General features: G+C 41.6%; 1 protein-coding gene and 1 pseudogene across 2 annotated transcripts in view; both read left to right on the top strand.

Moving 5' to 3' along the window:
• Positions 1-358: 358 nt before the first annotated feature.
• The window catches only part of LOC149220926 (CBL-interacting serine/threonine-protein kinase 8-like), a 276424-nt gene continuing 254428 nt past the window's right edge, over positions 359-22354 (top strand). Inside the window, exon 1 of one of the 2 annotated variants that reach the window (XM_089384950.1) lies at positions 359-928. In XM_089384950.1, coding sequence (XP_089241076.1) covers positions 752-928 — 177 coding nt within the window. In that variant the 5' untranslated portion in view covers positions 359-751. The remainder of the gene's footprint in view (positions 929-22354) is intronic. The other variant, XM_089384949.1, reaches the window with a different exon arrangement.
• Positions 3815-22354, top strand: part of LOC149220927 (transcriptional corepressor LEUNIG pseudogene) — a 36333-nt pseudogene continuing 17793 nt past the window's right edge.

Here is a 22354-nt window from a genome sequence, read left to right on the forward strand (position 1 = left end):
AATCCATATATTTAAAATAGATCTATACTCATAATAATTTTTTTTCAATTAAAAATATTTTTATTATCCATAAAAACAATTTCATTTCTTATTATCTGTTTTTTTTAATTATTATTAAGTATAAGAATTATAATTTAAATAAAAATCAAACTATCAAAATCAATTAAGAAAAATACGGCTCCTTTTTCCCATCCCACTATGGTGCAGAAACAGAAATTTGTTTGTTTTGAAATCCTGTTCATTTATTCACATATAGAGGATACCGACACATTAGTGTACAGTCCGGCCTGTCCAGATAGCACACTATTAAATCAATTACATAAAAATCAAACTATCAAAATCAATTAAGAAAAATACGGCTCCTTTTTTCCCATCCCACTATGGTGCAGAAACAGAAATTTGTTTCGTTTTTATTGGTGGGCCTTTTATTTTGAAAGCCTGTTCATTTATTCACATATAGAGGATACCGACACATTAGCGTACAGTCCGGCCTGTCCAGATACCAGACTATTGCGCGCGGGGAACGACTTACAAGGGATCGATCTCACGACCAACGAAAGATTTCCGACAAAATCCTTGCTGCCTAAATTTTTACGAGGGCCAAACTTTTACTTCTCTTCCACCTTGGAAGTCAGTGGACTGTTAACGCTCACGCAATGGAAGATTTCGGCGCGATTTCTTTCAGATTTCAGCCATGGAGTTTCTTGACTTAGAGCAATAAAATACGCTATATTTTTGGTCGATTGGAAGTATGATGAGGTCGAGGAAGACGGTTATGAACAAGGTAGGCAAATATGAGATCGGAAGAACCATTGGTGAAGGTACCTTTGCGAAGGTTAAATTTGCACAGAATACGGAAACTGGAGAGAGCGTGGCTATGAAGGTTCTCGACAAGGGGGCTATTCTCAAGCATAAAATGGTAGACCAGGTAATTTTTGAAAATTCCTTTTTAATCTTTAGTGTTTTATGTCAAAACTTTGTACATTCCCCAGAGTATTTTCCTTTTCTTTTTACCCCATCGGCCATAGCAGTCAACGAGTATTCCCATTTTGAATTTTCTCTTCAATGCTTCGCTGTGAATTCTCTTTCAGCAATTTCAGCAACCAGGAAATGCTTTTTCCTGATTGCAAGAAATAGAGTCTTTCCACCTGTCACTAAGTAAAACATGGTCCAACTCTTTTTCCGTTTGCAAGAATTAGTGCTTTTCCATGGGTCTATTTTTTTTTTTTTTTTTCAAAACATGGCGTCCATGTACTTCTAAAGAAATCTTCTTAATTTTAAAATTCAGGGGTACTTGTCTTGCCTCTCTCTAACCCCTAGTGGTACACTCCTATAATTTTTTGAATTGATGTCGTTTTAGTATAACCATTATTGCTATTTAATTCCCTTCTGTTTAGAAGTTCAAGTGTTTTTCTCTTCTTTTCTGCCAATGTCTCTGGAAACTTGCACCCAGCCTCCACCGTTATTGCATGCCTTGGTGCTCATCACAAGTATGAGCATGTTGCCTTTGGCCCCAACCATTGTTAGATGCATTGGCACGCATCCACAATTGTAAAAATATCACTTGGTAGAACTTGAGCCTTGGTGGGGACTATGCTATCTATGTGCTTTTCCTGATTGGACAGGTCACTGTTGATTCCTTAAATTTTACCATTTTGATTATAAAATTTATGTCAATGATAGACACCCTTCCAACATTAAAGTTCCCTCCCTCTACTTGCTTATTAAATTTCTTCTATATAAACTCATGTAATGTTTGTCACCTCTGTTTTTGTTTTTCTAGTTCTGTACTCAGTCAATTGATATTTATCTTCTATATAAACTTCTGTAATATTTGACACACATGTATGTGTTTTTCTGGTTCTATACTCAGTGAATTGGTAATATGTTAGCATGCCAAATTTCGACATATTAACTTTGTGTGGTGTTATATATGCCATTGATTTGTACGACTTGTTCTCGCCGAATATTGAGTGTTGAAACAATCAGATAAATTAGTATATGGTGTTACCAGAATCTGTCCAAAGCAACGATTTCCATGATTAATTCCAATAATCCAACAAGCGCCATAATGCTAGATATTCTATTGTTATGATAAGTGAAAGTAATGCTAATGCAATTGCATCTCTATTTTATATTTTTCTTTTGTTTGTGAAAAATAAGAAATCCATGGCCTAAGGTTCGAGTTCAAATTCCAAATTAGAGATAGCTATATCTTTGTTGTTCTTTTTATAAGTTAAGCAATATTCTAGAAGCCGTAGGGATGGGGAGCAAATTATAAGCAGCTGGTGGTAATTCTGAAATGGCTTAAAATATCCCCTATTTCAAAACCATTATTAATGGAATTATGGTTGCATTTGTCTCTTATAGGTTGGCACATAGTGAATTAGTGACTAAGGCTACTAGGCCAACGCGAAAGAAAGTTATTTCAAGATTGAGCTTAGTATGAATAGACTGGGCTTAGATTAAGAGAGTAATAAGTATTGATTTGTGTTTGGATAAATCATACACCATAAACAAATGGTTAATACTATGTTCATAGGGAGTTTGGTGCACACCGATTCTGATTGCTTATTGCTTTTGGGATTGTGTTGCATCTTTCTACAAGATTTGAGGGATGGGTGTACTCATTGATAGAGCTTGACTACTCCAAACAAAGATCTCAATGACAAAAGTATTTTGGGTAATGAATCATGGCCATATCAACAAAGGAACTAAGGGGTGGCAAGTGTGAGAAATGTCTTTGATGTTGAAATCTGGTAGCATCAGGAGGTACTCTCACATGCCCTTGGTTCTCGGCTTGTGAGAGAGAAACACCCATAAAGTCACTGTGTGGGTTTTGCGCCCAAGTTGGGGGTTTTGGACCCAAAGTGAGTGGGCTTGGAACCCAAGAAAGTGAATTTAATATTCTAATTTAATGTAAAAGCTGAGTTGGAGGTTCCTTGATTTCATCCAAGAGGAACTTCGGGACAAGGAACTTCTGCAGAAGACTAATGTAGAGAACATTGTCCTCGCTAGTAAGCTGAAGAAGGTAAAAGAGAAGTTCATCATCAAGAAGGACCTAAGCAAAGTGAAATGCTTTACATGTGAAGAGTATGGTTATTATGCAAGCAAGTGTTCGCACAAGAAGAAGAAAAGGGGGAAAGTGAAGAAGCCTGAGATGGCAATGGCTGCTTCTCTCATTTCTCCGAGTGCACCATTTGTGAGGGTGCTTGGTTCATAGATAGTTGGGCATCGAAGCATATGACAAGAATTCGAGAAGTATTTTAGAGTCTAACAGAGTGGGATTCTGAGCTACATGTGAAGATTGGTGACAAGTGTCAGCATGTAGTCAGAGGAATGGGGACTATACCATTCACGATGGAGTTAGGTAGATTGCTGCAAGTTTAGGATGTACTTTAGGTACCGTAACTTGGGTGCAACATGCTTTCAATCTTAGCAATTGAGGCAAAGGGGTTTCAAGTTATATTCCGAAATGGAAAAGTGATGCTCCAGCCCAGTGGATCTAACTCTAGTCCAGGAGTGGTTCTTGGAGTCAGAGATAATGTATAGGCTAAAGGGCAAGCCTATTGACCATGGAAAGAAGAAGGTTATAGAGACTCAGAGGGAGTCAAGTTCCAGAGGGAGTTCACAGATTCAGAGGGAGAGTCTATAACCCCAGAAGAGTACATCAAAAGAGAATTTCACATTTGAGAAGGAGGAGCCATGAAATGGCTTATTGGCCTATGCCTATGTGGAAAATAAGAATTAAGAGGCTTCTAATAGTAGGGACACTTCAAAGAAGGATTTTGTTCTTACAACAGGTTATGCTTCAATGGCGAAGGATAAAGTATATGATGAATGTTGGAGAGCAGTCGTGGAAGATGATTGTATTCTAGTGTGGGAAGAAGAGATACTTCCAAGGGATGGGAGTAACTCCCTTGGTAAGAGGAAGTGTTGAAATTGGGTAGCATCGAGAGGTACTCTCACATGCCCTTAGTGCTAGGTTTGTAGAGAGAAACACCCTCAAAAGTGACTATGTGGGCTTTGCACCCAAGTTGGGGGTTTTGGACCTAAAGCGAGTAGGCCTGGAACCCAAGAAAGTGAATTTAATATTCTAATTTAATGTAAAGGTTGAATTGAAGGTTCCTTGCTGGACGTAAGGGCTTCCTAAGGTGACCTAAGGACAAGTATATATAGCAAGCCAATGGAGAGGCTTATGGAGAAGAAAGAGTGAAGAGACAATTCTTCTTGTAAGTGTGAGAAAAGGAGCCACAATGAAGGAGGAGGGGGGCGCAACTTAAAGGGAGCAAAGCTGCAACCAAGAAAGAAGTTGTCTGAGGTTTTATTGAGGCTGAGTAGGGCCTGTTTGGAGGGCCATAGGAAGGATGTAGCTTTTGATTTGGGGTAGCATCGGATGTGCTCTAGCCACGAAATTTGGTGGAGAGGTTGGGGCACATGAGATCTCCAATACCCAAAAAGGGTTTGGGCAGATTCTAAACAGATCAAGAGATATTAAAATAATTAATATTTTTAATGGAGTCCCTAAGTCTAAACTTAGGGAAAATAAAATATTAATGTGTATTAATATGAATCTGTGTTAGAGTGGTCCAAAAGACATGGATCAAGCCAGATCTAATCTTAGCTGTTGATTAGTGACTTAATCTCTGGTGTTGAGATGTTAACAGGAAAAGTATAAGAGGAGGCTTGACGGTTGCTTGGAGAGCACACCAGATGATTAGTCATTCTATTCTCTAGAGCGGGGTTTGCTAAGAGGGATAGAATCAGTGATCGGGAGAGCAACTGAGGGTCATTGAGTACAGAGAAATAGAGAAGGCAGAGGTTGTGCCGAGAGAGTAGCGCAACAGCCAAGGGCTCACGCAAAGGCAGCCAAGTGCTGCGCAGAGCACTAGAGGGGCCAACGCAGAGGCTCCCAGAGTTGACGCAGGGCCTCTTGGGGCTGACGCAGGGCCAGTGTGAGACAGAGAGGGGCTCACACAGTCCAGTTTGCGCAGACGCTGGGGTTGCAGGAGCAGTTTTGTGCTGAGAAGCTGCCGAAAGGATTTTCCAGGGTTTCAGCTAGGAGATTTCTATCAAACTATGAGGTATAGTTGCTAAGGAAATTCTTTGTTGGGTAGGCTAGTTTCAGCACCCAGATTGCACTCTGATATTGCTTAATAAGAAAACCCTCAGATAACTACACCGATTTTCCCGCATTGGGTTTTTTCGAGGACATTGGTCCAAAAATAATGGTGTCATGTGGTGTGTTTGTTCTTGTTTCTTTTAGTCGCTGGTCTGTAATATGTTGAGCATGGATTGGTGTTTATTTTCAGTATTTACATTGTAAATAACTTGTTAAAGAAAAATAACAAGTAGGTAGGAATAAATCAGAAAAAGTGCATGGAGGGTTTCTAAATTAAGAAAACTTAGAAACTTCAACATGGTATCAGAGGGTGATTGCAGATCACAGGAGGACGAAAAGCCTTCAGCCGAGCGGAGCAATAGCAGTAGAAAACAACTGCCCCGAGGTGACAGAAGCTATTTCTAGCAGCGTAAAGGCCAAGAAGTGTGACGTAGAGCCAACTAGAGCCATGCAGAAGAAGTCGGGAGCTGTGCAGAGCCTCAGAGAGGCCAGCGTTGCTGACGTAGAGATCCAAAGGGTTGACGCAGGGCATCCCAGGGCTGACACAGACCCATCTGGGGTGACGCAGAGCCAGCGTGGGGCACAGAGGGGTTGACGGAGTTCACAGAGAGGCAGTGGCTAGAGTTTAGAAGGCTGCATAAATATTGCAGAGTAGAGCTGGTGAGGTATTGTAGTTAGAACAATACCTGACAGAGCAGGGCTAGAGAAGTTGTTACCGAGGGTTTCTAGCTGAGGAACCTGGATCAGTAGTGCAGTTGCACAAGACGATCAGAGTAGGGGACATCTCGACAAGCGGCAAAAGGATTTCCATGAGGGAAATTAGGACTCAGAGGGAGTCCAGAAGAGAGCTTCCAGACGGGAAGTAGAGACTCAGAGGAGTCGAACAGAGAACTTCCAGGGGGGAAGTAGAGGAGTGTCATGGCAGTACACGGGGTAATTAGGACTCAGAGGGAGTCCAAAAGAGAGCTTCCAGACGGGAAGTAGAGACTCAGAGGAGTCGAACAGAGAACTTCCAGGGGGGAAGTAGAGGAGTGTCATGGCAGTACACGGGGTAAGAGACCAGGATAGGCTGGACGGAGCATCGAACTTCACAGTCTAGAAGGTCAGAATCTTATCCGTGCTTGACAGGAATCGTGTCAAAAACTTTGCCTTGAAGGTTATAGCTATCCCAGTCGAACCCAATGATAACGACAAGTACGAAGAGGCGATGGCGAGGGCAAAGTGCATTATCCTTGACGGGGTCAAGGATCATGTGGTACCACATATAGCCGAGAAGGAAATGACAGTTGAGATGTGGGAGGCTCTCAAGAACTTGTACCAGCATACTTCTGTGTAGAGAAGAAGGTTGCTCGAGAACCAGATGAGGTCGTATTAGATGAAGGGTCAATTGATTGACACCTTCCTCGGAGGACTGAATGAGATCCGAGACTAGGTGACTGCTATAGGAGCAACACCGAATCAGGAGCTTATGGTGAGGACAACCCTGAATGCTATCTCAGAAGATTGGGAAGTGTTTGTCCAGAGTATCTTGGGCAGAGGAACTCTCCTACCTTGGGACGAGATGTGGGTAGCTTTTCGCTAGGAAGAGATCAGACGACAGTCAAAGACAGGTAGCAACAGCAAAGGGATCAAAGCTCAGCAGGAGGAGGAAGATGTGGCCCTAGCATCCGAGGGAATGCAGGAGAAGCGGAAGAAGAAAGATCTCTCCAAGATCAAGTGCTTCCACTGTGGGGAGATGGGTCATTATGCGACTTAGTGCCCAAGGAAGAAGAGTAAGGGAGAGTCTTCTGAGACTAAGGCAACGCCAACACGGGCAGAGAAGGAAGTTTTGACAGATGATGACTGTGCCATGAGTGCACACGCACCACTTGAGCGGAAGTGGGGAGACATCGAGCTGTAGTCAAGAGGACTACAGGCGATGAGGAGCATGATCCTTGAGGTACCTAGCCTCTTGGATTAGACCTTGCTACGGGAGCCCCTCAGCTACTCAGCCTGTTTCTTTGTCTTGTATGCCTAATTATGCCATTTTTGTATCATATCATCTAGACCCTAGGCTATAATCTCCCCTTTATAGGCTATTTTGAGGGTACTCTATTCCTTATCACATTGAATTGAGACTTGTTCTTAGTCTGAGTACCCTATCTGAGCCTATTGAAACTATCACCTTTGAGCTATTAACTTAAAATATCCTTTAAGTGACTTATACCGGGAAGCCTCCCTTGTGGTGGAAATTCCACTAAAGCGCAGGAGTGTTGAGGTGACAGTGGCCTCCACCCTATTATTGTATCTTGGTCTAGCTCTCGTCTTGCAATGCCTCTCACAAGACCTGCTAGATTTTGAGGCAACAACTCCTAGTGAGAAGATCAAGGCTTTGTGGTATGGTCCTTTCAAGATATTGGAAAAGGTGGGAGATAATGCCTATAGACTCAATCTACTCCCATACATGCACATTTATCCAATAGTCAACATGAAGAATCCTAAACTATATGAGCCTTCCATGTTGGATTAGGAGGAGGAGCATGTCTTATCTTTCATAGAGGACTTAGCACCATATGCTCAAACAAAGTTGGTAGAGGACAAGGATTTACAAAAGAGGTCCAAAATTACATGACAGGGACAACATGACATTTGGCACAATGGGTTAAAAGGGCAACTTCTAGGAAAAGAAAAATGGTACTTCAAGGAGAAGGTAGAGGAAAAAAATGTCTCACCTAATTTAGTAAAGCTTTCGGGGACCAAAAGCCTCCCTAAATGGGTAGGTATGATCTAGATTGGATGATTATATCATTTGTCATCTACCTCGATACTTCCAGAGGGGGAAAAAAATTGGATGAATTAACTTGTAGGCTCATTTTAATAATAGGTCCCAGTTTAGAAAATGAAGGTTTTAAACTTTCTGAAGCCATTTTGAGGCATTGAACAACATTTTTTGGGGTCAAAATTTTCCCACTTTAGCACAGAGACCCTGAAATATTGATCTACTCTCAAATACCTTTCCAACGGTGCAATAATGACATCAATTGAAATTCGTATGCAAAAGTTAAGCCTCCCGCAAATTAATCTATCGTGTTGACCACCACGGTATGAGAGGATGCCACATCAACCCCCATTACTCATGCAAATGGGGATTTCCAAGTGTGGACTTTCAAAGAGACTCTAGAATTTCCAAAACTATAACTCTAGTTGAGGGTTGAGGAAGTCAAACCTTACCCTAGTTGGTTATCAGGTTACGTTAAACACTGAGCCACTAAGGGTAGGAGTCCTACTCTATATTATTGTATTTTCTTCCATAGTTGATCAAAGCAACTAGGAGTAAGAAGTTAGAGAGGAGAACAAAGGGGGTTGAGGTTCTATAGTAGCCTTACAGGCCACGGGTCTTTGGTAGCTCCATAAAGAGTACTTCTTCCTTTCTAATTGCATATTTCCATACCAGAGAAAAGAGAGAAAAGAAACCTCACCTTCTAGTTGGGTTTCCTCCTATAGGTGATTCCTAGGGTAAAACTTATGTCTATTATGGATGGCGCATTTCAGCTATTTCATTTGTTTAAGCAGAAAATCAGCGATTAAAGAATAAGGGATCTAAAGGAAAATTAACCTACATAGTAAAGATTTCAGTTATTTTATTAGATATGTTGTGACAATTTGTTCTAATGGATTATCCACAACAGTTGACAGATAATTTACTATGATGCATTATGCCTTTGTTGTTTTCTTTTCACATTGCTCAAGGTTGTGTTGTAGCACTTCCATCACACATAGAACACAACCAACCTTACAACAATGGCAAGCAAACAAAACCACACACCTTCACTAATACACATAGAGGACTATTCAGGTAAAGGGCCCAAACCACCTGTTAACAACATACAACACCAGAACAAGAGATACCAACATACCAACCTCCCACAAATTGACTACCAAACCTACCACTCGAAATTCCTATGAAGAAATTATAGAATTCAAGGATTAACGGAGGGAACATTACCAAATTTACAGAATCCATTAGAAGCACCAAAAGCCACAAGTGCCAAACCAACTTATGTGAAACTGAAAGCAACATCCAACTTCTTATCAACATTATAACAATTACGAGGCCAACCATTAACAATGAGACTAAAATCTTCGCAACAAACAGTCATATCCCCCAATTCACAAGGATTTGTAGGCATTAACTCACATCCAATGCACTTGTTCACCATTATATGCCATATAACTGTTGGGGATTGTGAACGATGGTGTGGACTAATAGAGTTATGCCATAATATGCTCATATCCCATTGCAAATGCATGTCACAACAAGAGTTGTGTGGAAATTATTTCATGGGATTAACATTATAACCATGGGAGGGGGTATGAGGAGGCCCCTTCAATTTACCTTCCTCTAAATCCACCCCTTGATTAGCTTGCGTATCCAACAAAACATTTTGCCCACGCGTAACTTGTTAATACTCAATCCATTCAAAACCATGTGCTTGTCGAAGAAACCTTTCTACCAAACAACAACAGTGTAATCTCCTTGGAAGGTGTATGTGTGTGAGAGAGAGAGAGAGAGAGAGAGAGAGAGAGAGAGAGCTAATATGAATTCTGGAATCCTCCAATTTTGTGACTCTTCATGTGCCCATATTACAAAATAGCAAAAGACATTAGAATAAAGCCAACGCTTTTAGTTTTACCTCATTATTAGAAGTGACACAATGCCCCATGCAAAGTCAGTAACTTGATTTCTTGCAAGGTCAAATGTTAGAAATCCACACATCCCAGGTTTGGTCTATGCCTTAGCTAGGAAACATAAACACACTAGCATTGCCTAACTTTAAACCAATGTTGATAATATCGGCGATATTCGGAAATATCGCGATATTTTCGGCAAAACGATATATCGCCGAGAAAATATCGCGATATTTTCAAAATATCGGCAAATATCGGAAAATATCGGCAAAATATCGCGATATTTTGAAAATATCGGCTATATTTAAAAATTTGAAAAAATTATTTTTTATGCTTGCCAATATTTGCCGATATTTTGCCGATATTTTCGCCGATATTGCTGATAAGATATTTTCTGGACCCTCGCCGATATTTTGCCGATACCGATATTTTCAACACTGCTTTAAACTATTACAAAGCGAAAATTACACCAACAATTAGATCAATGTATAGTACACAAAATTCAATGCCCAAGCTTGTTTCTCATCATTCCATTAATAAGAAAATTGCAGGGATCCTGTACCAAGGATAATGGCCCTTTATATCCCTATCCAAATGCCAAATACAAAGTCTATCCTTTGAACAAAACCCTAGGGCTGAGACTTTGTCCTCCAAGCCCTCACTGCCTAAATAAATACACCTAAATCACACAATTGTAACAACTAGGCAACAACCATCCCTCATTAAATTCACTCAAACACTAATCTGCTTACTTGGCAGGTTGATATCACTTTGTTGTAGCCTCCATCCAATCCTTTAGGACACTTATTAGCTTTTTTGACTGTGATAGCCTCCACAATAGGCCTCGATCTGCCTAACTAGGCCTCCCTTTGCCCTATCAATCCTGCAACCTCCTCCCTAGGCCTGCAACCCCTTCCTGTGGCCTATTGTCAAAGTTTCTAAGTTTTCTTAATTTAGAAACCCTCCATGCACTTTTTTTGATTTATTCCTACCTACTTGTTATTTTTCTTTAACAAGTTATTTACAATGTAAATACTGAAAATAAACACCAGTGCATGCTCAACATATTACAGATCAACAACTAAAAGAAACAAGAACAAACACACCACATGACACCATTATTTTTGGACCAATGTCCCCGGAAAAACCCAATGCGAGAAAACTGGTGCAGCTATCTGAGGGTTTTTTTATTAAGCAATATCGGAGTGTAATTTGGGTGCCGAAACTAGCCTACCCAATAGAGAATTTCCTTAGCAGCGATACCTCACAGTTTGAGAGAAATCTCCTGGTTGAAACCTCGAAAAATCCTTCCGGCAGCTTCTCAGCACAAAACTGCTCCTGCAACCCTAGCGTCTGCCCAAGCTGGACTGTGTTAGCCCCTCTCTATCTCACGTTGGCCCCGTGTCAGCCCTTCTAGGCCTGCGTTAGCCCCAGGAGGCTCTGTGTCAGCTCTGGGAGCCTCTGCATCAGTTGCATTGGCCCCTCTGGTGCTCTGCACAACACTTGGCTGCCTCTGCGTGAGCCCTTGCTGGCTCTGCGTCACCCTTCTTGGCTGCTGTCCTGCTCTCTCGGCACAATCTCAACTTTCTTTGTTTCTCTGTACTCAATGCCCCTTACCTCTGACTTGTCCTTCGGTTTTGGGACAACATCCCAAACGCAGTTCCAAACGATGGAGTCATACTCCTCCACCATAGCATCAACCCAGTCTGGTTGCTGCACTGCTTCCTCGAATGAAGAAGGTTTGGTCTCTACACACTCCCCAACCAGGGCCATGTAACCAGTGTACCGCTTGGTGACCTCCTCTGTCTGCGCTGAGAAGATGGCTGTCCCACATTCTCTCTCGCATCCAGCATCAACCTGTCAGCTTCCCTTGAGCGTTTTCGCCCATCTCTGGAAGACTCAGCATGAGTGGATGTCTCCACTCCTGGATCCTTTGCATTCGGCTGCTCCGCATCAGTCTGAGGCTCCTCCTCCGCATGCAACTTGAGCTCCCTCTCAAGTGATACTCGCATGGCTTTCTGCTCGTCGAACTTCATATCTCTGCGTACCACTGTCCTCTGACTGGTAGGCAAGAACACCCGATAGTTGTGGGGTGTATCAGTGTACCCCACAAGTATCCCCAACTCAGCTATTGGATCTAGCTTCTTTCGGACATCTTTGGTCACATGGCAATAAACCGATGATCCAAAGATCCTGAAGTGACTCACATCTGGTCTCTTCCCGAAAAAGGCCTCCATTGGTGTCTTCATTCCCAGTATACGATGCGAGCTTCTGTTCTGCAAGTATACCACTGTATTGCATGCCTCAGCCCACAAATGAAGTGGTAGGCTTTGGTCATGCAACATCGCTCGAGCTGCTCCCACAATCGATTTGTTCTTCCTTTCAGTCACCCCATTCTGCTGTGGGTTACGGGGTGCTGTCAACTCCCATTTAATTTCTTCTGCTGCACAGAAGTCCTTAAACTGTTGGGAGACATACTCTCCACCATTGTTGCTTCGCAAGGCCCTTATTTTCTTTCCAGATTCTTTCTTTGCCAAGGCTTTGAACTCACAAAAACTTGAGAAGGTTTGATCCTTCTTCTGCATAAAGTAGATCCAACATACGAGAAAAATCATCAATAAAAATAACATAGTACCTTTGTTTAGCGGTGGAGGCTGTAGAGAATGGTCCACACACATCTGTATGAACTCGCTCTAGGATTTTTCCAGCGCTACTGTCTCGATCCTGAAAGGAAGATTTTGCATACTTACCCAAGGTACAACCTTTGCATGTATCAATTTGCTCCAATTTTCCCTTGGGAAGTCCGATAGAAATCTGTTGCATGATCTTCAAGGCCCCATGGTGCAAGTGGCCCAATCTTCTATGCCATAGCTCGTCAACATCTTGGCTCCGCACCAACTCTGCTTTGGAACTCAATGCAGCACAATCGTCTACCTCTAGCTTGTAGAGATTCTTTACTCGAATCCCAATCCTCTTGGTCTGTCTAGAGCAGATATGCCTTAGGAATGCTTTTCCTTTACTAAAGACCACATCATAGCTTTTGTCTTCCAGCATAGTGACGGACACAAGATTCTTCTTTAGACCCGGCACATACTTTACATCAGTGAGGGTGAGAGGCGCTCCATGCTTCCTCTGAAACACAACCGTACCTTCACCTGAAACACGATACTTTCCATCATTGCCCATCTCGATGCGCATCTGAAGGTCCTTCTCCTGCAAGGTACTGAAAAGATTCTTGTCGCCGGTCATGTGGAATGAAGCTCCACTGTCTAGGTGCCAAACACACCCCACCATCGATGAAACGATACATGCGATGAGGGTGAAATCCCATTCGAACTGTGAGGCCAGTGCCTCACCATCTGATCCCTTCAAGGATCCCTTCTTGGATTTCTTCTTTGGACAATTCGTAGCATAATGGCCCACCTCATGACAATGAAAGCATCTCACTTTCGATTTGTCAATCTTCTTCTCACCATGGGAAGAACTGGATTTGGAATGCGATGCCTTCCCTTTCCCTTTCCTCGCCTTACTCGCTAAGGCTAGATTTTCTTCATCATCTTGCTTTGATGAAGATCCATCTCTAGTGCTTCTTCTTATCTCCTCCTACATCAGATCCGACCAAAGTCGTTCCCAATTTGGCAGTTTCTCTCTTCCATTTACCGAGGCTTGGTAGCTATGCCAGCTCTTAGGAAGACCGAGGAGAGCAAGACTCACCACGTCATCATTGGCTGTCGTGATCCCTACATTTCCAAGCTCATCCCTGTAGGTGGTGAGCTTGTTCAGATATGCAGAGATCGTGTCGCCCTTTTCACACTTGATTTTCCGAAGCTTGTCTTTTAGCGCCAGCTCCCTCTGATCGCTGCTGTTCTGATATAGATCCTTCAATGTTTTCCACTTTGAAAACAATGTCTCCTTCCCATGGAGACTCGAGACTATGTGGTCTCGAACTCCCTCCAGAAGGATTCTCCTCGCTCTAGCCACACATTTCTTCCATTCTGCCAATTCTTGGGCATTAGCAGCTGTTGGCTTGGGGACTTCTTGATCAATGAAGTCCTTCAAACCGTTGTCCTCTAATACCGCTTCCATGTGATCCTTCCAAGCTATATAATTCGAGCTGCCATCAAGGGCATACTCGAGTCTCAAATCGTTGAACGACATTGGTGAAATTTGAGATGTGATAAGAATTTGAATTCTATAATCAGGAACTTCAAACTTCGAACTTCTCCCTTCTTTGTATACTGTTCTTTGCTTTGATCACCTTTGCTCTGATACCATGTAGAAATTCCCACTGTATATCACCTGATAATGCAATATACTAAAGCAAAATACTTGATCTACTTCTACAAACAAACTTGCGGAAGCTTAATTGATTTTGAGCAAGATCAAATAGAACACATATAACAGAGAATGAGAAATCAATCACACATGAACACAAAAGAATACTTTGGGGAAAGCCTCAGCGAAAAACCCCGATTTCTGTATTATCATACAAGTGGAAATATGTCCGGATTACACAAAGCTTTAGCTCACAAGCTATCCAGCTCTTAGTACAATCCCTCAATGCTGCTCATAGACTGAATAGACACAACATATGCCTTCCCTCAGTCCTCCAAGCCTCCTATTTCCTTGTGCAGTTTCTCCTGGGTCCTCTGGCTGCCACCTGTGTGAATTGACCTCTCACACAACTCAGAAGTAACTGCGCAATCTCCAAGGAATGAATTCCTTCTGCATGCAAGAGATATCCTCAATGGAATATTCCTACAACTGGTAGTACACTGCCCCATCATCTAATCTCAACTGGGTCTCTGATTGAACTGACATGCATGAGTTATTTATGAGAGAATATTCAGTTATCTGAAGTGCAGTAGTTACATGCATGCATGCATTAACTAACTGAACTCACAATTAGTTCAACAAACTGTTGGAACTAATCTAACTAGACTTAACTCAGTTAACTGAGCTAACTAATTACAACTCAAAGTACAACTCATCCTGATCTCCTTAATCAAGGGATAACTTCCTCAATCAAAGGGGAAACTATTGCATGTCTTCACATAGACTTCATGTTTGATTTTCTCCAACTAATTAACTCAAGATGAATTAATTAATTATTTTTCAAACAACTGCTAAAATCAAATTCGAATTTTAATTCTCAATTTTAGTTCAGGGACTAACTAAAATTGGAATGTATCCCGAAATGCTATTTATAGCAATGCTATTTTTAGCACTTCTATATTTAGCATTTCTTGTTGCTATTTTCAACATCTTCAACACTTGCATGGGCAGCAAGATCTCTTCCTCTCCTTTTGTTGTTGAAGTTGTTGTTGTTGGACCTTTGAGCATTTCTTCTATTAGGACAATCTTGGGCTATGTGACCAAATTTGTCACATCTATAACATTGGACTTTGGACAAGTCCCTTCTATTATTGTTGAATGCTGGAGCTGGCTTCTTTGACTTCCATTTGGAAGGTCTTTCTTTCCCTTTTATTTTCTTGACATTGACTACAAAGACTGTAGGTTCTTCCTCTTCTTGTCTCTGAATTCTCCCTCTGGAAATGAGCCTAGATTCTTCTTGACTGCAATTTCCCAAAAGCTCATCAAATGAAGGGAGGTCTTTACTGCAACTAATACTTGTAATGAATGTCTCCCAAGACATGGGGAGTCCCCCAAGGGTCATCTGCACCAACTCTCTTATTTGAGAGATGCTCATGAAGTATGCTGTTATAGATTTTGAATTGGACATCTTGTTGTCACGGAGTTGACTTTTCAAGGCTATGACTTGGCCGAGATTGTTGACCCATACATTCCAATCAATTTGTCATACATCTCCTTTGACTTCTTTAGCTTGGACACATAGCTGATGAAATGGTCTCCAAGAGAGTCAATGACGATCTTCTTGGCCTTGATCTCACCCGTGTATTTGGATTTGACACCGGCATTGGCATTCTCAGGAGGTTAAGCTACTTGGCCCTGCACACACTGCATCACATCATTCTCTTCAAGGGTAAGATCCAATCTAACCCTCCATGTGTTGGCATTATGGCTAATGTGTTGTCCTTGATGGCAACCTACTTGATAGAGATGTCAACAGCATGGTTATGCAAATGCTACAGGTGATATGAACGAAGGAATATTAGTTCAGAGACAGATGGATGGCAAAGATCAAGTGTGAGAAAGTATACGCGGATCCAATGAAGCAAGATCATGTAAATACGCAGTTATGATGAAGAGAAGTTGAATACAAAATCCGCACCATGATATTATGAATACCAGGGGACTTTACCATGGTATTGGCCCATAGTAATGAGTGTGACAACGATTATATGATCCCGTCAAAGAATGCCAACGACATTACTAAGGGATTGGCCTAAGGTATTCACTGAGGCTAATGCTATATAAAGAGATGGAGATCAAAGTGTTATGTGTGCAAGTTATGGGTTATTAATGTGTGATTTGATCCGAAACAAGTGTGCACCAAGGAGCATGAAAGAGGCTTAGATCTGATAGATCTGAAAGAATAATAACGAATATGCTTGTTTGATCTGTTTGTGATTATAGCTAACAATGATTGATCTGTGATGATAATAATGCTCAATGGGAATATGTGATGGTGAAGTATGTGTTGTGGTTGCAGCGAAGGTTTGACTCATTGATTTCAGATCTATATGCTTGTTTGCCTCTGAGAGGTTGCATACATATGCGGATCTGCCTCTGGGTAGTCACGTATATATTCTGTGAAGTATTTTCAGTATGGGTAGATCTGTACGCAGGTGTGGTGAATGGTAAGCGCATACATACGCGGATATGCTGTATGAAAATCGCATACACCTGCTAGGGTTTTACAGTATGGCTTGTTGATGACATTTGATCAGTTTTGTTATGTTTGTTGCTCTCTATCAATGATGTCTCTCTCATAATAATCTATGTTTGATAGCATTGGTTGGGTTGATTTGATTATGGAATGGAATGATGATTGGTGATGATGATACTGTGTGATGATCTGTATTTGGTTCAGTAATCTGTGATGGATTCAGCATGTGTCTCAGTGATCGGTTCAGCGTGACAATGATTCAGATTCAGGTGTCAGTTATTTGAGATCTGTACGCAGTTATGATTCAGAAGAGTAGCGTATATATTCTGACATATGTTTGATCAAGGTTTGCAGTGACAACATTTGGTTTCTGTGATGAACAATATATGGTCTGGTATAGTGGTTGTGCATTGATATGATCTGATAAGAATTGATTTGATGTAGTTGCATTGGTTGACAAAGATTCTGTGACTGATTTGATGATTGAGTTGGTTCAATGATTGGATGATTTGGTTCAGTGATTAGTTTCAGAATTGTTACTTGGTTTGAACTTAATGATGGAAGTGGATCTAGTCTGAAAATATGATAAAATGTGGCCTACAGGTTTGATGTTGAGTTAGGTGGATTCAATATGAAACATTATGAAATGTGGTCCACAAAGGTGCTGAGGGTTGGAGCCTTCAGTGAGGAAGTCAAAGCTTCCGTCTACTAGCAGCTTGAGAATTTGTACAGGGGGTAGGAGCTAGTAAACGAGATCAGGGGGTTGGATCTCCCTTCTAGTGGGTGTTGGAGAACGAGAAAAGGTTGTAGCCTTCTGCAGGTGGGCGCCTATGTATTGGTAAGAGTCTGTGTCAGTACAAGATTGTAAAAATTTTCTTTATATGAAAGAAGACAGAGACAGGGACAACGGTGGTTTTCTCCCACATTGGGTTTCCACCTAAAAATCTTGGTGTTCTATGTGTGTTGCTTATGTGTTGTGTTATCTTCTCTTTACTGCTTATGGTTTTATGCTTAATGAATGAATAATGAAGTAATGATGCACTGACTAAGGATGAACAATTAATGAAATAAATGATAAATTAGTTGTCTATATATACGCGGTTTGTAGTTACCATAGTCGCGTACATATGCGGGTTTCCTGAATGACAATAGCGTACAAAAATCAAAATAAGAAATTGAAAAGTTAAAATAAGTTTAAAACATTGATTCACCCCCCCTCCCTTTCAGTGTTTTTCCCAACACCATGCTGCAAAGTTGGGGGCATCATTTAACTTCTCTTCAATCTTGAAGTAGGAGGAAGTCATCTTGTCCAAGAAAGTTGTCACCAATCAACAAGAGAAGTGTCTCAAAGGGGAGTTTCTGGTCTCCAATGGCTAATCTTCACCTCAACTTTGCTACCATGTTAATTTTTCACAGTGTTCTATCCTATTATAATCACTTAAAACAATTTCTTTCACCCCAGTAACAGTTAAGCAATTATAGATAAAATAGTAAACAGTAATGCAAAATAGAAGATTAGCCAAGCACAATGAGACACAGAAATTTGTGTCAGAGACCAGGGCAAAATCCCACAAGGGGGGAAACCCAAAAATCATTTTTTCTTCTTTATAGTCAATCAATGTTCAACATGAGATACATAGTCCAATAGTACATCCCTAAACCAGTCAAAGTCAAAGCATTGACATTCCAAGTCAACCAAGACAAAGTCACTCAAATGAGAGAGAGAGAGAGTCAAATCTAGTCAATAATCACAGTTTGCAACAGAGGACCAAAATTCGGCTTGTGGAAGCTCGCTCAACCATAGTCAAGAACTTGTAATTTTCGGTCAAAGTCAACAATCAAACTTGCCCATAAAACTTTGGTCAACCCAACAAAATATTCAACCTTTTCTTTATTCAAAACTCGGTCAAATAGAGTCAAAGTCTGCTGCAACTTTTAGTCAAATTCCACAATCAAACCCTATGGTCAACCTCAAAAAATGTGCCTAGAACAACAGTCAAATAGAGTCAAAGATTCGGTCAAGTCTTTGTTATTGCTCAGACTAGCAGGGGACCTAAGGGGAAATCCCTAGAGGGCAAATGTTAAGCCAAGGGCAACAAATGGAGACTTAGCCCACTCTCACCTCAGCTAAGGCTCCCTTCTATTTATAGACTTTCACCGATGGGAGGAGACCCGATATATATGGAGTCACTAATGAATGATAAGTCAATGAATATGAGTGACCCAAACAAACCCTTTCCTAGAAAATTTTGAAGGAAGGAGCTTGCTTGTTTTTTGAGCAAGGTATTATGTATTATAGAGAAAGGAAGAGAGGATTTGAGGGTTAGGTTTTATGGGATGAGACTTGTGAAGGAGTTCCTGAATCCCTAAAATCCTTATTTAGAATTGGTATCTCGGAGCGTATTGAAGAATGATCTTTTTAAAGGAACAGGACCACACGGGGCCTAGTGGACCCGGTCAAGGGTACGAGGAAAATATGTAGCAACCAATGATATTATTATCCTAGACAAGGTGGGGAAATGATCAAATAAAGTATTTTCACTCAAAGATGTTTTGACCCTATGAGGTACTAGCCTTGGGGATGGCAGGGAAAGTTTTGATCCTGGATCTAGGGCTTGGATTTTCTCCCAACTCCACCGTCAGAATGTCTTAAAATTGGAGGAGGGCTAAAGGAAAGGCCAACGCAGGAGATCCTAGGAGATTGAATTCTTTTGATGGCTAGCTTGTTGGGAAATTGATGCCCTAGGTACCCCAATGTGGCCAGTCCTGGAAGGATGTGAGAGAATATGAGTTTTAGTGACTACCCTTGGTAGATCAGTGCCTTAATCTTTGGGAGAATGGAGTCTATGTTGAGTATGAGTAGGATTTCTTGGTTCCCAGTCAAGGAGGCCTCAAGATCACTTCGTTTGCCTTTTAGGTCAAGAAGAAGCAACCTTGCAACTTCTATACTTCGATGTGCAAGAGGATTGGCTTGTTAAGGTCAAATTCATTGATAGAATTACCCGTAGGAGATTTCGCTCCTATTACATGGCCCATACATTGAAAGGTGTTATAATAGAGACACATTCCACAATTTTAAGCAATAAATGCATGCAACAATGAGCCCTAGAACAACGAAAATCCTAGTCCAAAATATATGACAAAAGTAAACAAGAATAACATCAAAAGTGTGTACTTACATGTAATAGAGTATATCCAACCATTCACAATCGACAATAAAGAAGCTCACAGAGAAGATAGACCAATATCCACACATCAAAACTAATCCATAAAGCTCCAATTCATCCTTAGAAAAAGTACGAAATTCTCAAGAGAGATAAGAGATCCAAACCAAAGTGATGATGAACAAATGAGCTCATCTCACTTGTATTTATAGATAATTTAGGAGTTTAAATTAGCCTCCTTGGCCTACATAAGCCCCCAAAATAAAAATAATGTTCTAATAATACAACCTTTGGTGACAAGGCCACCAACTAGCTCATGAATGAAAAAGTAAGCCTCTCAAGAGGTCAAATAATAATCTATTCATGTTGTAGGGCCCTCTAAGAGGCCTAATGAAGTCCATGGGTGCCACAATGAAGAATAGGACCCTCAAGAGCAGTGGACTAGGGGTTGGCCCCTTGTAATAACCAGTGTTGCTCCAATGATATGTGGGGGCATACAAGTGTCCTCATGGGTCTCCAAACCAATCGAAGATGCTTGTAGATTGCTTGCAAGGGCTAGGATGATGGTGTAGGTGATACCACATTATCGTGCAAGTCATGGATCATTTGCCAAGTGTATGGTGTAGATCTGGGTCTGGTTGGGAATGATAGATCAGGTGCATCCTACTCGTCCAATAAGTGAACCACGGGCAAATTTTGAATGGTTGAGGGGATCCATGGAGTGCAATCTGCTGCTATGGAGGGACGCCCATGGCTCTCAATGCTCACCCTACATGTGCCAATGTAGCCCTCTGGAGGATTAGCACACCGTATAGGGAGACCAAACCCAAATGGAAACCATCTGCAATCTTGCATAAGATACAATGCGTCCCATAGCCTTACAGTATAACAAGTCATTAGAGAAATCGAGTAAATGAGTCTACCTAATCATGGACCACAGGTGGGCACTTCATAATGGTCTGCCCTTCCATAATGGGCTTCGGGATGTGCCAATGTCTCCTAAACTCCAAATGGGGTTAACCAAGTACCCTACGAGGTAGTTTCTACTTCTAAAGGGGATAATATAGCCAAGGTACATCCATCAAAAAGGTGGTGGCATGTGGCAGATAGGTGAATGAAGTAGGGAATGAGAAGGGGCAGCCCTGGGTCAGATGCTGGGGTACAAGGGTAGCTAATAAGAGGGAAGCCCACACTTAGGTTTATAATTTATAGGAGGGAGCAATTGTGGTACATGAGGTGCCCCGACCTTGATTTTTCCACCCTTCTTTTATGCCTTTTTCCTTTTTATGATATTATTTAATTAATTGCTCGGGGTTCAAGGGGTTAGAGCATGATGTATAAGATATAGCAGTGAATTCCCCCTTTTAAGGTGGGGCGGTTCATCGCCCACCAGGGGTTGGGACAATCATGGGTTCCTATATGATGAAGAAGGCTCATAGAACCTGTAGGAACTAGGGTGATGGCCATGATGATGGGATGGAGCTCATGTATCAACTTTTGCTTGTGTGCTAAATGTTTTTGTCCCAACCATATTTTGCATTTTGTGGTACATTTTCCTGTTGAATGTGGCCATATATGCTTTTAACTTTCTTTGCAGCTGCATCAACCTCCGGGCTTTATTCTAGGCCATGACCCAAGGTGTGGGCACGGGGAAGAGGCAGGCTAGACCTATGTGGACCCAATGAAGGAATGTGGACCCAGGGGGGAAAAATGATGGATGGGGTAATGATGAATGGAAAGAGGGTAATATAAGCTAATAAGGGAGCGGGACCATGCAACCAAAATCAGAGTTTCCCGTTAATACCATCCCTGGAACCAAATGGTCAGTAAAAGAGATCCCACGGACTACAATCCAAGGTTAATTCCTAAAAGGGGTCCAGGGGGCAGAATCAGAGACCTTAGCCTATTCTTTCCGCCGAATTGTTGATTTGGGGTAGCATCAGATGTGCTCTAGCCACGAAAATTGGTGGAGAGGCTAAGGCACATGAGATCTCCAATACCCAAAAAGGATTTGGGCAGATTCTAAACAATTTGGGAAATATTAAAATAATTAATATTTTTAATGGAGTCCCTAAGTCTAAACTTAGGGAAAATAAAATATTAATGTATATTAATATAAAATTGTGTTAGAATGGTCCAAAAGTCATGGATCAAACCAGGTCTAATCTTAGCTGTTGATTAGAGACTTAATCTCGGCCGTTGATTTGTCAATGAGAAAAGTATAAGAGGAGGCTTGAGGGTCACTTGGAGAACACATAGATGGAGACCAGTGATTTCAATTTCTGGAGCGGGGTTAGCTGAGAAATTGAACCAGTGGTCTGGAGAACAGTCAGGAGGCAGCAAGTACGGAACAGAGAGACTAGAGATCAGCACAGAGGCAGAAAAGGCAGACACAGGGCCAGAGGGAGCCACGCAGAGGCAGCAGAGACTGTGCAGAGCTAGTAGGGCCTGCATCATCCACACAGAGGCTACATGAGTGACGCAAAAGGCCAGAGAGGTTGCGCAGAGTCTCAACAGGTTGACACAGAGGGTTTCAGGTCACGCAGAGGTCAGTAGGGCTGATGCTGGGTTCAAAAGAGGTCCGGGAAA

The sequence above is a fragment of the Pinus tabuliformis genome, chromosome Q, assembly GCF_031772625.1.
Source record: "Pinus tabuliformis cultivar Carrire ecotype Pingquan chromosome Q, CPIR1, whole genome shotgun sequence".
Lineage (NCBI taxonomy): Eukaryota > Viridiplantae > Streptophyta > Pinopsida > Pinales > Pinaceae > Pinus > Pinus tabuliformis.